General features: G+C 48.3%; 1 protein-coding gene across 3 annotated transcripts in view; it reads right to left on the reverse strand.

Moving 5' to 3' along the window:
* The window catches only part of SUGP2 (SURP and G-patch domain containing 2), a 36091-nt gene that overhangs the window by 18161 nt on the left and 462 nt on the right, over positions 1 to 17468 (reverse strand). For 2 of the 3 annotated variants that reach the window (XM_021706313.1, XM_008072795.2), the window contains exons 2-6: positions 15976 to 16105; positions 10710 to 12317; positions 5947 to 6067; positions 4528 to 5003; positions 3333 to 3444 (exon numbers count right to left, since the gene is read on the reverse strand). In XM_021706313.1, coding sequence (XP_021561988.1) covers positions 3333 to 3444; positions 4528 to 5003; positions 5947 to 6067; positions 10710 to 12317; positions 15976 to 16105 — 2447 coding nt within the window. Of the gene's footprint in view, positions 1 to 3332; positions 3445 to 4527; positions 5004 to 5946; positions 6068 to 10709; positions 12318 to 15975; positions 16108 to 17468 lie in introns of all 3 variants that reach the window. The other variant, XM_021706314.1, reaches the window with a different exon arrangement.

The raw sequence follows: 17468 nt of genomic DNA on the forward strand, positions 1-17468 counted from the left end.
CACCTCAGCCTCCCAAAGGCGCGGGATTACAGGCTGAGCCACCGAGCCCGGCTCCATTTTGTTTCTTTACAAATTATTCATGTTCAGGTATTCTGTTATACACAACAGAAAAATGGACTAAGATAACTTCATAAACACAAAGCCATCATGTAGGAGGTCATTTGAAGGGGGCAGCACTCATAAAAGCAATGTGGGCTGGGCGCTGTGGTTTATGCCTGCAATCCAGAATTTTGGGAGGATGAGGTGGGGAGGACTGCTTGAGCCCAGGAGATCGAGATCAGCTTAGACAGCACAGTAAGACCTCCTCTCTACAAATATTTTTTAAAAAATTATCTAGGTATGTGGTGCCTATAGTCTCAGCTACTCAGGATCCTGAGGTGGAAGGATCACCTGAGCCCAGGAGGTCGAGGCTATAGCCTGGGCTAGATGACAGAGCGAGACTCTGACTCAGGAAAAAAAAAAGGGCCAGGCACAGTGGCTGACGCCTATAAACCCAGTAATTTGGGAGGCCGAGGTGAGAGGACTGCCTGAGCCCATGGGTTCGAGGCCAGCCCGGACAACTTGGCAAGACCTGATATAAATCAAATCTCTACAATAAATTAAAAAATAAGCCAGGCATGGTGGCACATACCTGTAGTTCCAGCTTGGAAGGCTGAGGCGGAAGGCTCGCCTGAGCCCAGCAGGTCAAGGCTGCAGTGGCCAAGAGCCTGAGTGACAGAGTGAGACTCTGACTCAAAAAAAAAAAAAAAAAAAGAAAAAAAGAGAAAGGCTAGAAACAGAGACTCATGCCTATAATTCCAGCCCTTTAGGAGGTGGAGGAGAAAGGACTGCCTAAGTCCAGGGGTTCAAGTTCAGCCTGGGCAACTTGGCATGACCTACAATAAAAAATGTTTAAAAAATAAATCAGCTGGGCATGGTGGCATGCACCTGTGATTCCAGCTGCTTGGAAGGCTCAGGCAGAAGTATCACCTGAGCCCAATATGTTGAGGTGGCGCATGGCCATGAATGTGCCACTGCACTCCAGCCTGAGCAACAGGATGAGACTCCAACTCAAAAAAAAAAAAATGTACAATGTGAATGCTACTAATAGTTAGTAGAGGAAGAAGTCATAAGGGTAAAGGTAAGAACAGGAAGAGGAGGATTTTGGGAGATGCTGAGGCAGGAGGATTGCTTGAGCCTAGGAGTTTGAAGTTGCAGTAAGTTATGATCATGCAACTATACTCCAGCCTGGGCAACAGAGTAAAATCTTGTCTCAAAAACTTGAAAAAGGGGGAGGAGGTGAGGGGATGAGAAACACACACATACCCACAAACACATGAATTGAATGAAAATGATTTTGTGTTGGCTAGGTGCAGTGGCTCAAGCCTGTAATCCCAGTACTTTGGGAGGCCAAGGCGAGAGAACTGTCTGAGCCCAGGGGTTCAAGACCAGTCTGGGCAACTTGGTGAGACCTTGTCTCTACAATAAACCAAAAAATTAGCCAGGTGTGGTAGTGTGCGCTTATAGTTCCAGTTACTTGGAAGGCTGAGGCAGAAGGATCGCCTGAGCCCAGCAGGTCAAGGTTGTGGTGGCCATGAGTGTGCCACTGCATTCCAGCCTGGGTGACAGAGTGAGACTCCAACTCAAAAACAAAAAAGAAAGAAAATGGTTTCCTGTTGATGGGTAGAGGGATGAGAGGGATGAGCATGAGAGACATTTCCCTGAGCTTAGCTTTTGTAGTTTTTACTTTGCAACAATGTTAATCTATTTAAATTTAAAAAGGAAAAACAAAAGTCTTAAATATCAGCAGAAACAAGCTGAGTGTGATGGCCCAGGCCTGCAAGCCCACCTACTCAGGAGACTGAGGTAGAAATTCCTCCAGCCCAGGAGTTCAAGGTTAGCTTGCACAAGATAATGAGACACTGTGTCTTAAACAACAGCAACAACAAAACCCTAAATATCAATAAAAACAAATGACTACAACAAACTGATAATATAACCACACACACAAAATGAATTAAGGAGCTTGAGCACGTCAGAAGTACAATTTTTCTAATGGCAAAAGAAGCTGTCATCTGGGCCTATTTATGAGCACACTGGACAGCATCCTCCATCTTGCCCAGTGTCTCAGTCAGGATCCAGGTCTCTCCTTCTAGATGGCAGAGCATTCCAAAGAACACTGTCCAGAAAAGGCTGTCACAGAGGGTGAGAAGTCACCCAAAACCCTGGTAGAGCTCAAGTGCAAAGGATGACATAAAATTCACTCAACCTGCAGTTGTCATTGAAAAAAATGAAAAAGGACTGATGAACCCCTGCTGCCCTGTGCTGAGCTGTCCCTTACCCAGTCCTGCCAGGGCAAGGCCCCACACAGCCAGCAGACCCGACTCTTAAGGCCTTGCAGGGCCCAGCAGTTTCCCAAGGGTCACCAGTGCCTATAGAAGGCAGAACAAGGCTGTGAGCCCAGCCAGCCCTTCTACCTGCAAGGTGGCTGGTGGTTCACAAGGCAGGTGGCACTCCCAGTGTGGAACCTAGTCAAGGGCCAAGGCTTTGGAGTTTGGGGTTCAGCTCACACAGATATGTTCCATACAAGCGAGAAGAACATGCTGCGTCACCACTGGGTCCTATTAATGCTTTGAAAAATCTAAGGTTTCAATTGTATATATTTTTTTTGAGTCGGAGTCTCACTCCATCACCCAGGCAGGAGTGCAGTGGCACACTCACGACCACCGCAGACTCGACCTGCTGGGCTTAGGCAATCCTTCTGGTTTAGCCTTCCAAGTAGCTGGAACTACAGGCACACGCTACCACGCCCGGCTTTTTTTTTTTTTTTTTTTGATTTATTGTAGAGACAATGTCTCACCAAGTTGCCCAGGCTGGTCTCAAACCCCTGAGCTCAGACAATCCTCTCGCCTCGGCCTCCCAAAGCGCTGGGATTACAGGCTTGAGCCATCGTGCTTGGCCCTCAACTTCACCTGACTCTCCAACAAGTTGAGAGCAGCAAAAGGAGGCCAGAGTCTCCCCAGCAGCTGCTCTCTGAGGGAGGCCCCTCCACATTACCCTTGAGAACAACTCCAGGGGCAGAGTGGGCTCCCAACCCTGGTTCTCTCATCTACAGACTATGTGCTTCTGAGGTGACACCCCACCTGAGGAATGGAAAGGGTAAAGGTGCCCCCTCCCAACATGAGGATGCCATGCTATCACTGAGTAGAAATCTGCTGTCCAGACTTGGGCAAGGGCCGATTACTGCTTCATGAACAGCAAATCCTCATCTTTCTCTCTTCCCCTAGCAAACTGGTCTCAAACTCCTGGAAAGGAAAAAAAAAGGGGTGTGATAAGACCCCAGGGGTACGTACCATAGATCAGGGTTATCAGTGCTGTTTTCTATGCTGAATTGCTCAATCTCTGGTCCTACCTGGGCAACAAATCTGGCCAGTTTCTCTGCAGTCTCCATTGTCTTCATGTCAACTACAAAACATAAAGACCCTGTCAGAAATCACTTCTGAGCTGCTATTTCCTGTGCAAACATTGTGGGGCTATGGAGACTGGTTTTGGAGGGGACAAGCCAGTCTCTTGTGTCCCCTCCCTGTAGCCTTTGCCACGACTCTGTAGTTCTGTCCAGCAAGAGATGGACTGTTTTTGCCCCTTGAATCAGGGCTGGTGACTCCTGGGACTCAAATTGACTATAGAATGTGGTAGAAGTGCCAGCTGCCTGTTCTGACCCTGGGGCATGGAGGCCTCAAGCACTGCCAGGAGCCTTGATCCCATCAGTAAACAAACTGGGGCTGGCTCCTGGGGGCCCAGACACCCCCATCACCTTAGCAGACAGCTCTAGACACCTGCCACTACTGCAGACACATGCGTGGCTGGGCCCCTGCTGTCAGCAGACTCAGAGCAGTACTGGAGGTCTCCTGTTTTAAACCACAGTTTGGAAAGGCTCATGACACAGCAACAGCTAGAGAATGCAGCAACTGTGGAGATTTATTTGCTCTCTCTATTTCCATCTAGGGCTGAGTGGGAACTGGGTAGAGGACAGGAGTCTTGTCCAGAGAGAATGCAATGGCTATGGAGACCAGGAAAACAGAAGGGTTTAAGTTCATTAACCAGAAGAGGCAGTGCAGGTCAGCAAACTCTCTCTGAGGAGAGAACTAGACAGACCTTGGGGAAGAAGTGCAGGGGAGAGACAAGGGCAGCCCTGAGGAATGTTGAGAGAGGCAAGGATACAGTAAGATATGGGATCCCTAGCACAGGAACATGCACGGCCTGGCCACCTTGGCAGCAGGAACCTATTGGAGAGCAGAGGCATTGGGCAGCACCTCATGCCAACTCCACACTCAGGAGAGGAGGGGGCAGCAGGAGCTGTATGTGGCCCTCTTGAGGAAGCAAGAGAGAAAAAGCGCCTCCACATGCGCCTGTCCTGGCCAGGTCCCTGTAGCTATTGCCTGCTGTCTCACCCAGACTGCTGAGTGCCCCCTCTCACTTCTAGAGAGTCCCTGGAGATGGGAAAGTTGGATTAGGGCCCACAGGAGGGAGACAGGAGTGAATGCCCACCATCAGCAGACAGGCAGGGAGAGGAGGCATGAGGGGCTTCAAAGACATCAATTCCTGCTGGCTTGGGAGATAGGCCTGAGGCTTCTGAGCTGGGGTCCCCAGTTGGGTCTGGCAGGCAGTCCTTGGCAGCATCACTTCTGTCTGGCCGGGATGGCTTTGCCTGCGAGGGGCCTGGAGCTTGCCGGCTGTGGTGCTTCAGCCTGGTGCCTGAGGACAAGAGGGTCTGGGTCCCAGTGGTTGCCCTCCTTGCCTTCCAGCCCCGGACCCCTGGAGCTCGGAGGAGCCCCCGCCGCTGCCATGGAAGCAGTCTCTTCTTGAGTTTGCAGACTGCCCGGGCATACAGCATGGCCCGCACAGCACAATCTGCCGAGGTTGGCTTCAGGTCGGGTCCTTGCAAGGTCTGGCTCATCCGCTGCATTTCTGCCAACTTCAGCTTGTAATATTTATACTCCAGACTATTTTCATCAGACAAAAACCTACATAACAAAACAAGCATAACAAGACATTTATGAAAATGCCACCATGTCCCAACTCATTGCTGTAAACACAAACCCCAAGTGACAGCCTCTCTGCTGTCCTCTGCTGTTTGGGAGGCTTTGTCTGGCTTCCACCAAAGACCGAGAGCCGGGCCCAGGATACCTACTCTGCTGAGAGTAACTGTAGAGCAATCGGGAGCTTTTGAGGGAAAACTGTTGAGTTCCTCTTCGATTTCTGTCATCAGCACCAAGAGACAGGGCACAGCTCATCTCATGGTGACCTCCTAATCCAAATCAGACACCCTAGAGCCACGTTACCCTGGCAGGCAGCACTGACATCCTTCAAATGGCCTGGTCAGGCTGAGCACGTGGTGAGCTTTCGACTGCATCATCGAGGTAGGTATGATGAGACCCACAAGAGAACACTAACTGAGGAGCCTGTGCCCCAGGTGTGAAATCTCATGGCACAGTCATCATGATGAGAACCATGCAGAAAAGAGAACGTTGATCCACATAGAGACCCATAGTATGGCCAGTGAAAACAGCAAGCTACAGAAGCAGACCCACTCAATGCAAACAAAGACAGCGACAGAGTGAGACTCCAACTCAAAAAAAAATTAGTAATAAACCACAAAAAAACTGCAGTGATTTATGACCTATCACACTCCTCTTAATTTGTGCTCTTTGCATGCACATCTCACTGTATCCAGGGACTTTGAGATGCATTCACAGGGGAGAGAAGCCACCCAGCTGGCTGGCTTGCCACCGGTCTGCAGCAGAGGTTGCAGAGATTTGAGAGGCCAAGATAGTCCTCATGCTCTTCCTGCTGGAGGACACCACTGCTCTAAACATCTCACCTCTGCTCCCAACACTATCAGAACACCCCAAACTCTGCCAGATGCTCCATGGGAGGGATCTACAGGGTGAACATTTAAAGACCTACCAGTAAACAGGGTCTTCCTTGAGAAGAGCTCTCTCTTTGGGAGACAGGTTGCCTTCGATGACTCGAGTAACAAGCTGGTCAATGGTGTTCACCACTTTGTGATCTGCTCGCTGGGGGACTGCTGGAACACACAGAACAGCTTTCCTGAGAAACATGCTGAATCTGGGTGCTGGAAAGACCAGGACAGTGAGTTGAGGGCTTAGCATTGAACCCAGGCAGGCAGCAACAACCAAAACTCTCATTCACAGGACACCAGCAGCAAAAAGAAGAAAATGAAGTTTTATTCTAGGAAAAAAAAAAGTGCAAAATCTCCTCCTAAAAAATATAACAACATAATTACAGGAAGAGAAATAGCCACAAGCTTACAATAATCAGAGAGAGCAATTTATGTGTAATCCCAGCACTTTGGAAGGCCGAGGCAAGAAAATCACTTGAGCTTAGGTTTGAGACTAACCTGGGCAACACAGTGAGACCTCTTCTCTACAAAAAGTACAAAAATTAGCTAGGTGTGGTAGTGTGCACCTCTAGTCCCAGCTACCTGGGAGGCTGAGGCAGAAGGATTGCCTGAGCCCAGATCAAGGCTGCAGTGAGCCAGGATTGCACCACTACACTCAAGCCTGGGTACAGAGTGAGACCCTATCTCAAAAAGAAAAAAAGAGAGAGAGAGAGAGAGAGAGAGAGAGAGAGAGAGAGAGAGGAAACTGTATCTAGATATAAAATACATTAAAACGGCCTGTAGCAGTGGTGCATACCTGCAATCCTAGCACTTTGGGAGGCTGAGGTGGGAGGCTCACTTGAGCCCAGGAGTTTTTGAGACCAGACTGGGCAACACAATGAGACTTTGTCTCTACAAAAAACCCCAAAAAACCAAAAAACAAAATAATTAGCCAGGTGTGATGATGCACACCTGTAGTCCTAGCTACTTGGGAGGCTAAGGCAGGACTGCCTGAGCCCAGGAGGTCAAGGCTACAGTGAGCTGTGATTGTGCTACTGTACAACACTGTCTGCACAACAGAGGGCGACCTTGCCTCAAAAAAAGCTGGGCACGGTGGCTTATGCCTATAGTTCCAGCCCTTTGGGAGGCGGAGGCAAGAGGACTGCCCGAGTTCCTGAGCTCAGGGGTTCGAGACCAGCCTGGGCAACCTGGTAAGACCTTGTCTCTACAATAAATCAAAAAAGTAACGGGTGTGATGGCACGCTCCTGTAGTTCCAGCTACTTGGAAGACTGAGGTGGAAAGATTGTCTGAGTCCAGCAGGCACACTCGCGACCGCTGCAGCCTGAGCTGTAGCCTGGGCAACACAGTGAAACTCCAACTCAAAAAAAAAAAAAAAAGAAAAAAAAGTAGGTTATTATTCTCAACATAAAGGTAGGATGACACATAAAAATGGACACAGAAAAAAAGATAAGGAAACGTACCATAATGTTAACAAAGGTTATCTACAGGTGGCAGATTTACCAGGGATTTCATTTTCCTTGTGCTTTATCTTTAAAAACAGAAAAAAATAATAATAAATTTACCCCCTAAAAGTCCCTAATTAGAAAATAAGGTCAATGGTCCCAAGTTAGGTGTTCACAGAAAATATCTGCCAAATGTATAAAAAGAAAAACTTTCTGAAGGGTTAACTTCCTCCAATGTTACTGTTTAAATTTACAATGCTACCAGCAACACAAAGGGCATATTTCTTTCAATGATAAGATTATTTAGCTTCCTGATATTTGCCAGTTTTACTAGCACATAATGGTCTATTTGTTCAGTCATTCAACTAAAATCGCTGCTGAAGTGGAGAGGTTTTCCAGTTTGTTCTGTGAATGACTGCATAGTCCTTCCCCAGCCTATGTCTGCATTATAGCTTTGAGCTTATTTTAAACAACAGTGTGAGTGTTTCACACATGATAAGTCAATCCTTTAGCTGTCAAGTTATCTCAGGTATGTTCCGTATGAAATTGTTTTTTTTTTTCTTGGCTCTCTTTTTATGGAATTGCTAGTTTTACATGATTTTACAAAAGAAACTTGAGGTTCAAAGTTAGAAGCTTTTAAAGACAATGACATTTGGGGATCCTTTTAAATGTGGTCACCTCTAACTGGGATAATCGTTAAGTAAGGGCCAGAAAGTGTGTCAGTTTTGGCTCAGCAATCCTAATCCTGACAATGTATCTTTTGAAGGATAATTTAAAATGAAAAGATAAAATAATAGTAATAACCAATACATTCAACCAAAGATGTCACCCAGTACTTCTAACAGAATAGAGCAGCCCCATGAGACGTGGGCCCTGTCACTGGCTATCCTGCTGTCCAGACATGGAATGGAGATTTGCAGATGCCAGTTACATCTGAACCCAGCTCTCTGTGGCTTCAAAAGCCTTCATAAAAGGCAGTATGAGCCGGGTACAGTAGCTCATGCCTGTAATCCCAGCACTTTGGGAGGCGGAGGCGAGAGGACTGCCTGAGCTCGGGGGTTCAAGACCAGCCTGAGCAACATGATGAGGCCTCGTCTCTACAATAAATCAAAAAATTAGCCAGGTGTGGTGGTGCATGCCTGTGGTTCTAGTTACTTGGAAGGCTGAGGCAGAAGGATCACCTGAGCAGGTTGAGGTTATGGTGGCCTTGAAAGTGCCACTGCACTGCAGCCTGGGTGACAGAATGAGACTCCAACTCAAAAAAAAAAAAAAGGCAGCACAAGTTCAACATCAAGGGCAATTTGAGGCAATTCATGCTAAGTCAATATCATGATGTAGCCAACACTGTAGAAATACAGAAGAGGGTCTTCTGACAATCATGTAAAAGTAGATGGTCATGTTTTCAGTCCAGTATGCCTACAGCTGCAGAAATGCCCGGGGAACATCATGAGACTAGGAAGGTGGTGGGCTATGTGAAGTTACGGGTGACTTTCTCCATCACACAACGTTCTTCAGCATCCCATCACTCTGGAGAGTAGGGCTCTGCTTCAGTCCTGAGCCTGCTTCTGAAAGAATTTCTCTCAAGGAGCAGGTGTGGTCTTCCATATGTGGTGGGACCTATCCAGTGCCTGGTGCAGTTGGGGCTCCATGAGAGTGAGGAAGGAGTGAAGAGAGTCAGGGACAAATGAGACGTCCCCACTGTGCTGGGGACAATGGAAGCTGAAAACCCCATCAGGGGGAAAAGTGCTTTCTCCCTGACTGTGGGAGTAAGAAAGAACATGGCTACCACATATGCGCATGACCTCTGGGATGTCTGGGCTGTGACAGCGTTCATTCTGGGAGCTAAGGGAGAGGGAAGAGGGAAGCCAAACAGGCCATTTCTATCCCTCCCCCTTGGTCTTTTCCCCTCTCCAGGAAGCCAGTAGCTTCTAGTTACTGGAATGTACCTAAGTGATCTGTTGACTGCAGTCAGTCTGGAAAAGCAAGCAGGGTGAAACGGTGCCTCCAACTACCTGAAATGACAGGGCGGGTCCCTGTGTGTCCCACAACACACTCAGACATGGCCTCCCAACTCCCCATGCTGGGCTGAGCGGCCCCTGAGTTCCTATTCACAGGAGTGAATGGTTTTTTGTTTTGTATTTATTTATTTATTTATTTAGAGCTGGAGTCTCACTCTGCTGCCCAGGCTGGAGTGCAGTGGCATGCTCATGGCCATTGCAGCCTCGACTTGCTAGGCTCAGGCAATCCTTCTTCCTCAGACTTCCAAGTAGCTAGGACTACAGGTGTGCACCACCATGCCTGGCTAATTTTTTTGATCTATTGTAGAGATGAGGTCTCACCAAGCTGTCCAGGCTGGTCTTGAACACAGGCAATCTTCTCACCTTGGCCTCCCAAAGCGCTGGGATCATAGGCGTGAGCCACCGCGCCTGGTCATGTTTTGTGTTTTTAGAGACAGGTTCTTGCTATGTGGCCCAGGCTGGAGTAAAGTGTGTATTCATAGGTATGATCAAAGTGCACTGCAGGCTCAACGCCTGGCCTCATGTGATTCTTCAGCCTCAGTCTCCCAAGTAGCTAGGATTACAGGTACACGCCACTATGCCTGGCTTAGGAGCATCTAATTTTTGTGGTTTCCTTCCCTCGGGGGCCTGGGGACTCTTCAGAGACAGTGTCTAGTGTTTATTCTCCCTTTTAGTAATACTTTAGGGGGCATACACCCCTCCATCCCCAGAAACGGTAGATATAATTGTATATGAATACATGTGCACTTTTCCTGGCCAGGGCCACAGTTTTTCATTAGATTCTCAAAGGGGTCTGCTACCCAAAAACATCTAAAGACTTCTGTGATAAACAGAAGATTCCTAATACATGTTCGCAAAATGAATGGCAGATATATGTATCGGAAAATGTGAGTTTCCTACTAAAATCCTGATTTGTTTCCAGGTGGCTAAACAGCATCTACGTAAAGAAACTACCAGGCCAGGTTCATGAGTGGATTGCCTGAGCCCGTGGGTTCAAGAGGAGGCTGAGGTGAATGGGAGGCCGAGGTGAATGGATTGCCTGAGCCTGCAGGTTCAAGACCCGCATGGGCAACTTGGCAAGACCTCATCTCTACGATAAATCAAAAAATTAGCCAGGCATGGGAGTGCATGCCTGTAGTTCCAACTACTTGGAAGGCTGAGGCGGAAGGATCGCCGGAGACCAGGAGGTCGAGGCTGTGGTGGCCGGGAGCGTGCCACTACACTCCATTCTGGGTGACAGAGTGAGACTCCAACTCAAAAAAATTTAAAAAAGAAAGAAACCATCAATAAGAGATATTACCAAAAAACCACAAAAAACAAATAAAAACTTTCACTGTTTTCCTTACCATCACTCAGACCACTCGAAGCCTTGGCCTGAATTTCGGGTTTTACAGGAGGAACTGTTTTCTCCTCTTCTCGTGTTGGCTCCAGCTCAGCTTTCTTGACCTGGAGAGGACACCCACTGCTGACCAGCCAGGCCTTCAGGTGGTCTATATATTCTCTCCCAAACAAAGTAGAGTCCTCAAAGTTTGGAAAAGCAGCTGGAGAGGGAGCTATATCTTGAAGGCCAATGGCTTCTAAGATTTTCTCTTGTCGGAAGGAAGAAGCCAAGGAGAACGTCTGTCCCAAAAGGGCCAAAGACTTCCGGCAGAGAGAATTGGTGGTCTCCAGGGCAATAGCCAAGTCCAGGGGGTTAGTGAGGGTTTTCATCTTGACACTCAGCTCATAGGCATTGCAGGCCATAAGCAGAGGAGTGACACTCTTCAGAAGCCGGTCTTGAAGTCTCATTATGTACTTGTCAAAGGGCTTTATGATTTCAAAAAAGCAATTTTTGGTCTTCACAGCACCTTTGTCTAAAAGCATGTTTAAAAACTCATTATCCACTCTGGGTGTTTTCAAAGCAGAGTGCTTTAAAAATTTGATAGTAAAAAAGCAAAAATCTCTGTGCTCTGGTTTTAAGGAACATTTGAATGAGGCAAGCATTTTAGCACAGGTTTCAGTTTCCAGTTCAAAGAGTGTCTGGAAAAGTTGGGAAAACTTAACATCATCTTTTATGGTATGGAATCCTGCCCATTTGATTATTTCTATTCCAAATCTTGAAAAGACATCAGACTTATCTATGATGTCAAAGCTCATCTTTCTTCTAGGGAGTCGAACATTCTTCAGATCCAGCCCCAAAGGGATCTTGGGAATGGGGAACTGGATGTCTTCTGTTCCTGGGTTTGTCACCAGGGTTACATCAGGACTTGGAGTAGTTTTCTGGATTTGGTTAGTGCCCTGAGTTTTGGGGGCAATACGAGTTATAGCAGGTACTTTTTTCGTGCTCACATTTCTCAGTGTGACAAGTTTCCCGACACCCCCCTTAGCTGTGAGCAGGCCCTGAGTCTCCCCTTTTCCTAGGAGGGCACCCTCCTGGTCAACGATGTTTACAGCTCGGCTTCTGGCCTGGACTTGACCACTACTCCTAAGCACAGAGTCAGCCTCCCCCGGATGGTCCACATCGTAATCCCGACTCTCCTTCTCCAAACATTCTTTCTCAATCAGTCTGGAGGAGCCAAGGTCCCCCAATACTGCAGAGGGACCAAAACTATACTCCTGTGACCAAGATGACTCTTGAGAAACTGAATGGCCAAAGTCTTGTTCCCAAGAGCCACGGAGTGCAAATTTCCAGTCCTGAGAACGAAAATGTCCCAATTTCCGGAGGCCAATGACCTGGTCCCTGGAGTCAGGGTGAGAAAATTCCAGGTCTCGACCACATTCTTTGCGAAAGTAGTTGTCATCACTGATGGAAAGGTTGCTTGATCTATATGAAGGTCCTGGAAATAAATCACCTCTCAAGCCTTCTCTCCCAGTGTCTCGAGAGTGAGCTACAGATCCGCTGAGGGAGTATCTGCTATCACTGTGAACGTCATCATACATGTCTGCTCTGGATCTTGGGACTGCCCTTAAGAGATCTGAAATAAATGATTAAAAAAAAAAAAAAGCACACACCAAAGGTACTTTAGACTGGAAGCTGCAAATGGATGGACCATCTAGCTATCAGCAGAACTTTATATATCTGTTTCTTTAACAGCCTCTCCAACTTGCCACAGGCACTAATCACTCATTCAGATCCCCTACCCTGGCCCTATAGCCGTCTAGGTATACAATCTCTCTCTCAGACTGAAGGAAGAATGTTCAGTTTCCAAATAACCTGAACTTCTTTACTGTAACTGGAACACTTCTGCGTTTCTACTTCTATCTCACAGCAGACGGGTTTCATAAAGGTTATCTTCACTGCCCCCCAGAAGGAAGCCCAGGTCCACAGTGCCACCGTGAGGCTGGAGCTATGACTGACACTGACCCTACCACAGTCAACCCGAAGCTGGCTGAAACAATCCCTTGAAAACATCCACTAGGCCAATCAACCCTCTCTGGAGCTGAAAAAACAGAGACTGAGGCAGGCAGCAGGGATGACAGAAGCTGAGCGAGCCACATCAAGAGATGCCACAATGGAAACTGAACTGGGTCAATTTTTGTCCTCCTTGGTGAAGAAAAGGGGAAACATGTACCTGTATTTGCTTATTTACACATGGAGAAACTCTGCAAGAAGCTAGGAACAGAGTGAACTTCGGGCATATGGGAATAGTGGGCCTCAGGGAGACCCTTCATGAAGTGTCTTTCTAACTTTCAAGCTTTTGAATCAAAATCTATGGCCTATTAAAAAAAATCAGATGAGATGGAAATAGAGATGCCAGGAGATGGTAATGGGCTGAGGCCACAGGAGGCCAAAGCCTTGTGCAAATCTAAGTTCATCTGTTCAACAAGTACATGTTAAGCACCTACTGTGTGCAGGCACTGCACAAGACACTGAAGTGATAGTAGGGAAAGGAAAATTCTCAAAGACTTGTCAGTTGAGAGAACCAGACGATAAAATATAGCACAAGAGAGATCAAGCAGGTGGGAATCTGAGGCAGGAAGGCCATGTTTAGACAGGCTCATCAAGGAGGGTAGCTCTGACAACAATGTATCTAGCAGCAGCAGGCTGGCATGAGATGCCAGACCTTGTGGTTACAGGGGGAAGCCTTCCAGGAAGAGGGGCATGACCACAAGGCCCAGAGGTAGGATCAATAGGGGGCCAATGTGGCCAGAAGGGAACAGAGGGAGCAAGAGGCAAAGTGGTAGGAAGGTAGTTCCCAAACTCTACTACTGGGGTCCCCAGGGGCTGCCCTCCACAGACACCCTTATTAATTAGGATGAGGCATGACCTGAACATCAGGATTTCTAAAAGGTCCCTAGACAATTCTCATGTGCAGTAAAGCTAGGGGAGCACTATAATGAGACTGCAAATGGAGGAGGAGTCCCAGATCAAGTCAGACCCTCAATTGGACTCTGGAGTTTGCTCTGGGTGAGAAAGAAAGCCACTGAGGGGTTCTGAGCAGAGGAATGACCACACTGGCTGCTGTGTGGGGAAACAGATCAAAGGAGATAAGAGGGAATGTGGATGTTTTAGCAAAAAATCCTCTACAATAACCCAGGTATTGGTTATTGGTACTGATGGCATGATTAGGGCAGGAGCACTAGAGAGTGGTGGCTGGATTCTGCACACAAACTTTTCCAATACCCTGGTTTACAAGAAGAGGAAAAGTTCAGATTAGAGTAGAAACACAGAGAAAAGAGTAACCTACAAGCAGCTTTACGATAGAGATGTTCCAGAACCACCTAGCATCCTGCTAGGTTCCTATCCCGCTAATCCTTCTTGAGGTAATTAAGACCATGTATTGGTGCTTGAGCCTCTACTTAAACTAAGTCAAACCAAGATTTAAGCCTGTCTATAGAAACATATAAGTAAGCCTGTAATCCCGTGCTTTGGGAGGCCGAGGTGAGTGGATTGCCTGAGCCCGCGGGTTCGAGTCCCGCCTGGGCAACTTGGCGAGACCTCACCTCTACAATAAATCAAAAATCAGTCAGGCGTGGTACTGTGCACCTGTAGTTCCAGCTACTTGGAAGGCTGAGGCAGAAGGATTGCCGGAGCCCAGCAGGTCGAGGCTGCGGTGGGCGGGAGTGGCCACTGCACTCCAGTCTGGGCGACAGAGTGAGACTCCAACTCAAAAAAAAAAAAGGAAACACATAAGCAATCAGGATTACATAAATACATATGTAAAATAATTGAAGAATGCACAAAACGCCACAGATGTAGTCACCTCTGAGAGATGAAGAGGCTAAGAAAACTTTTATGTTCTGCTTTACTTAATTGGTCCAATAGTTTATAACAGGAACATTTGTATGTAGTACTCAGGTAATTTTTTAACTCAATATGTAGAAAACCTTTGAGTCTTGATTACTTCAGGTCTGAATCATGTTTATTATTCCTACGCCAAACACTTTAATTACTTAATTCATCTATTTTTCTGAATCAAAGTCTCACTCTGTTGCCCAGACTGAAATACAGTGGCACAATTACGGCTACTGCAGCCTCCATCTGCTAGACTCAGGTGATCCTTTCATCTCAGACTCCCATGTAGCCAGGACTATAGGAGTGCACCCCCACACCTGGCTAACTTTTTGACTTACTTAGAGATAAGGTCTCGTCATGTTACCCAGGCTGGTCTCAAGCTCCTGGGCTCAGAGGCAATCCTCTCATCTCAGTCTCCCAAAATGCTGGGATTATAGATGTGAGCGACCACGCCTAGCTCCCAAACACTTTTAGAATTATTTAAACAACACTGAGGAAACCTCTTCTCCCAAAGGCTGGAGTAGTGAGAGCAGCACTGCCTGTGTTACTAAAAGGAAACAAGTGGAAGAGGACGCAGCGTACTTCTCAGGGGCAGGGAAAAGCAACCAAATCAATATAAAGTCCTGCTGAGGCTTCCTGGGGGAAGGCACCAATAAACAGTCTTGGCACCCGAGGGAATTAACCAAGAAGAGTTGGGACAGAAAGGATTCAGAGCACAGACAGCAGGCAGCCAAGTAGCACTGAAATATGAGGCCCAAGGCAGGAGGTGAGGAATCTCCATGCCATCATGCAATCTGTGCAGGCACCATTTCTGATTCAGCTGGCGAGGTGTGTCAGAACTTTCCAAAAGGAATATTTGCAGGTAGTGCCTACACTCAGCAACTTTACAGGCCCCCATGACCTCCTGTCTTGCATGTATCTTGCTACCTGTCTGCTCCTGCAGTTGTCTGAGGATGTAACCCTGCAATGTGGAGCCCCAAGAGTTCAAGCAGAGCAGTGGCCCAGTAAAGCTGGCACTAACAAACCTATGGAGCAACTATGTGGAGGGCAGATTTGAGGGAAATGAAGCCAGAAACAGAGAGACCTTGCAGAAGGAGAGTGTTGCAATAATCCAGATGAGAACTGACAAGAGCTTATAGCTGGGCAACGGTGGTAGGGACGGAGCCAGGAAATCAATTCAAAAATCCCATCTTTAGGCAGAGGAGGATGCCTGACAAGAAGCACCAGATAACGGCAATACCGCCCTCTGCTTAACCATGTGACAGACAGGTGTGTCCAGAGAAAACACTTCCTCTTAACAAGTAAGGAAAGCAAGGACCAGAGAAGTTGCAAAGCTTGCCAAGGCTTCAAGATCCTTCTGACCTGGTCCCCAGATGGCACCTACCAATATTTTTTACCTTGTGCTTTAAACTGAAGAGCTTCACCTACAGCCTCACCACTGGGGTCCACATGGTATCGTTTAGCTTTTTCTTGTAACACAGCATCAAAAGTCTCCTGTGCAATGCGCCTTGCTGCCATGATTCTTTGCTCTGTGGTGAGAGAGGAAAAACCACACACTGAGAATAACAACTCACACTCACAGAGACTGCCCTCTCTATTCCACCTAATCCTCAAAGTAATGAGGCAGTAAGCCATAATCCCCATGCTGCAGGCTGGGGTCTTCTGCGAGGGGCCTCTGCCCTCGAGGTTCGCAGGTGAGTGCTGGCAGACGACATGGAGCAAGACGTGCCTTCTTTGAGCCCAGTGCCTTGGAATCCGTTCAAGGAGGCTCCGTCAAAACAGCCCTGTCTCCTAGGGATGCAGGAGCATGACAGTGAGGGAAGCGGGGGAGCAACTCCTGCACAGGTTTAGGAAAGACAGCAACCACGCCTTTCCCATCTCAGAGATGGGTGAAGAGGTTTGGAGACTCACTTCCTCCACAAGCCACGTGACAGATGAGTGGGGACAGGTGAGTAGAGGAATACCTGACTAACGCCAGGCAAGTCAGGTCCCTGCAACCACTGCAGGAGTGGTGGGTCCTTTTAGGAAGAGAAAAGGGAGACTCAGGCTAAGGGACCCACCCAAGGTCAGGCAGCCTGGACTTGAACCTGGAGACAAAGCCCTGAAGAACGAGTAGAAAAAGACAAAACAGCTGTGCATGGTGGCTCATGTCTGTCATCCCAGCACTTTGGGAGGCAGAGGTGAGAGGACTGCCTGAGCTCGGGGGTTCGAGACCAGCCTGAGCAACTTGGCGAGACCTTGACTCTACAATAAATCAAAAACTTAGCTGAGCGTGGTGGCACACGCCTGTTGTTCCAGCTTCTTGGAAGGCTGAAGCAGAAGGCTCGCCGGAGCCCAGCAGGTCCAGGCTGTGGTGGCCGTGAGCGTGCCACTGCACTCCAGCCTGGGCAACCGGAGAAAGCCTGTCTTTAAAAAACAAAACGTAACACACAAAAAACTGCGATCTTCGGGAGCCCAGTGGGGGGTCCTTAACCACCAAGATGCCCTCCGCCCTCCCTCCCGAGGCCTCCAGCTTCACACCTTCGGGTCTTTTCCCACAGCCATCGCCCCGATCCCACCCTTCGGCCCCTTCCCGGGGCGCCCCTCTTGTTCTCGGCTGCCGAAGGGCAGGGTCTCCAGGTCAGGAGACCCGGGTTCGAATCCAACGACCTCACCTTTCAGTGTTTCCGTTTCCCCACCAGGGGAATGGGCATCTCCCAGTGGGGGCTGCGGGGGGGGAAGACCCGCCGGTGGACAAGAGGGAAAGGGCCGGGCCGCTCCTGACTCGGGCGCAATGAATGAACGCGTGAGCCCAAGAGCCCTTTCGGACGCCGCCCGCCTCCTCCCGGCCTCCGAGGACCGAGACCCGGGGGCGCCAGGCTCGGAGGCCGCAGCCCGACCCCCACCCCCC

The sequence above is a fragment of the Carlito syrichta genome, unplaced genomic scaffold (assembly GCF_000164805.1).
Source record: "Carlito syrichta isolate Samal-C Ts95f unplaced genomic scaffold, Tarsius_syrichta-2.0.1 Scaffold315412, whole genome shotgun sequence".
NCBI lineage: Eukaryota > Metazoa > Chordata > Mammalia > Primates > Tarsiidae > Carlito > Carlito syrichta.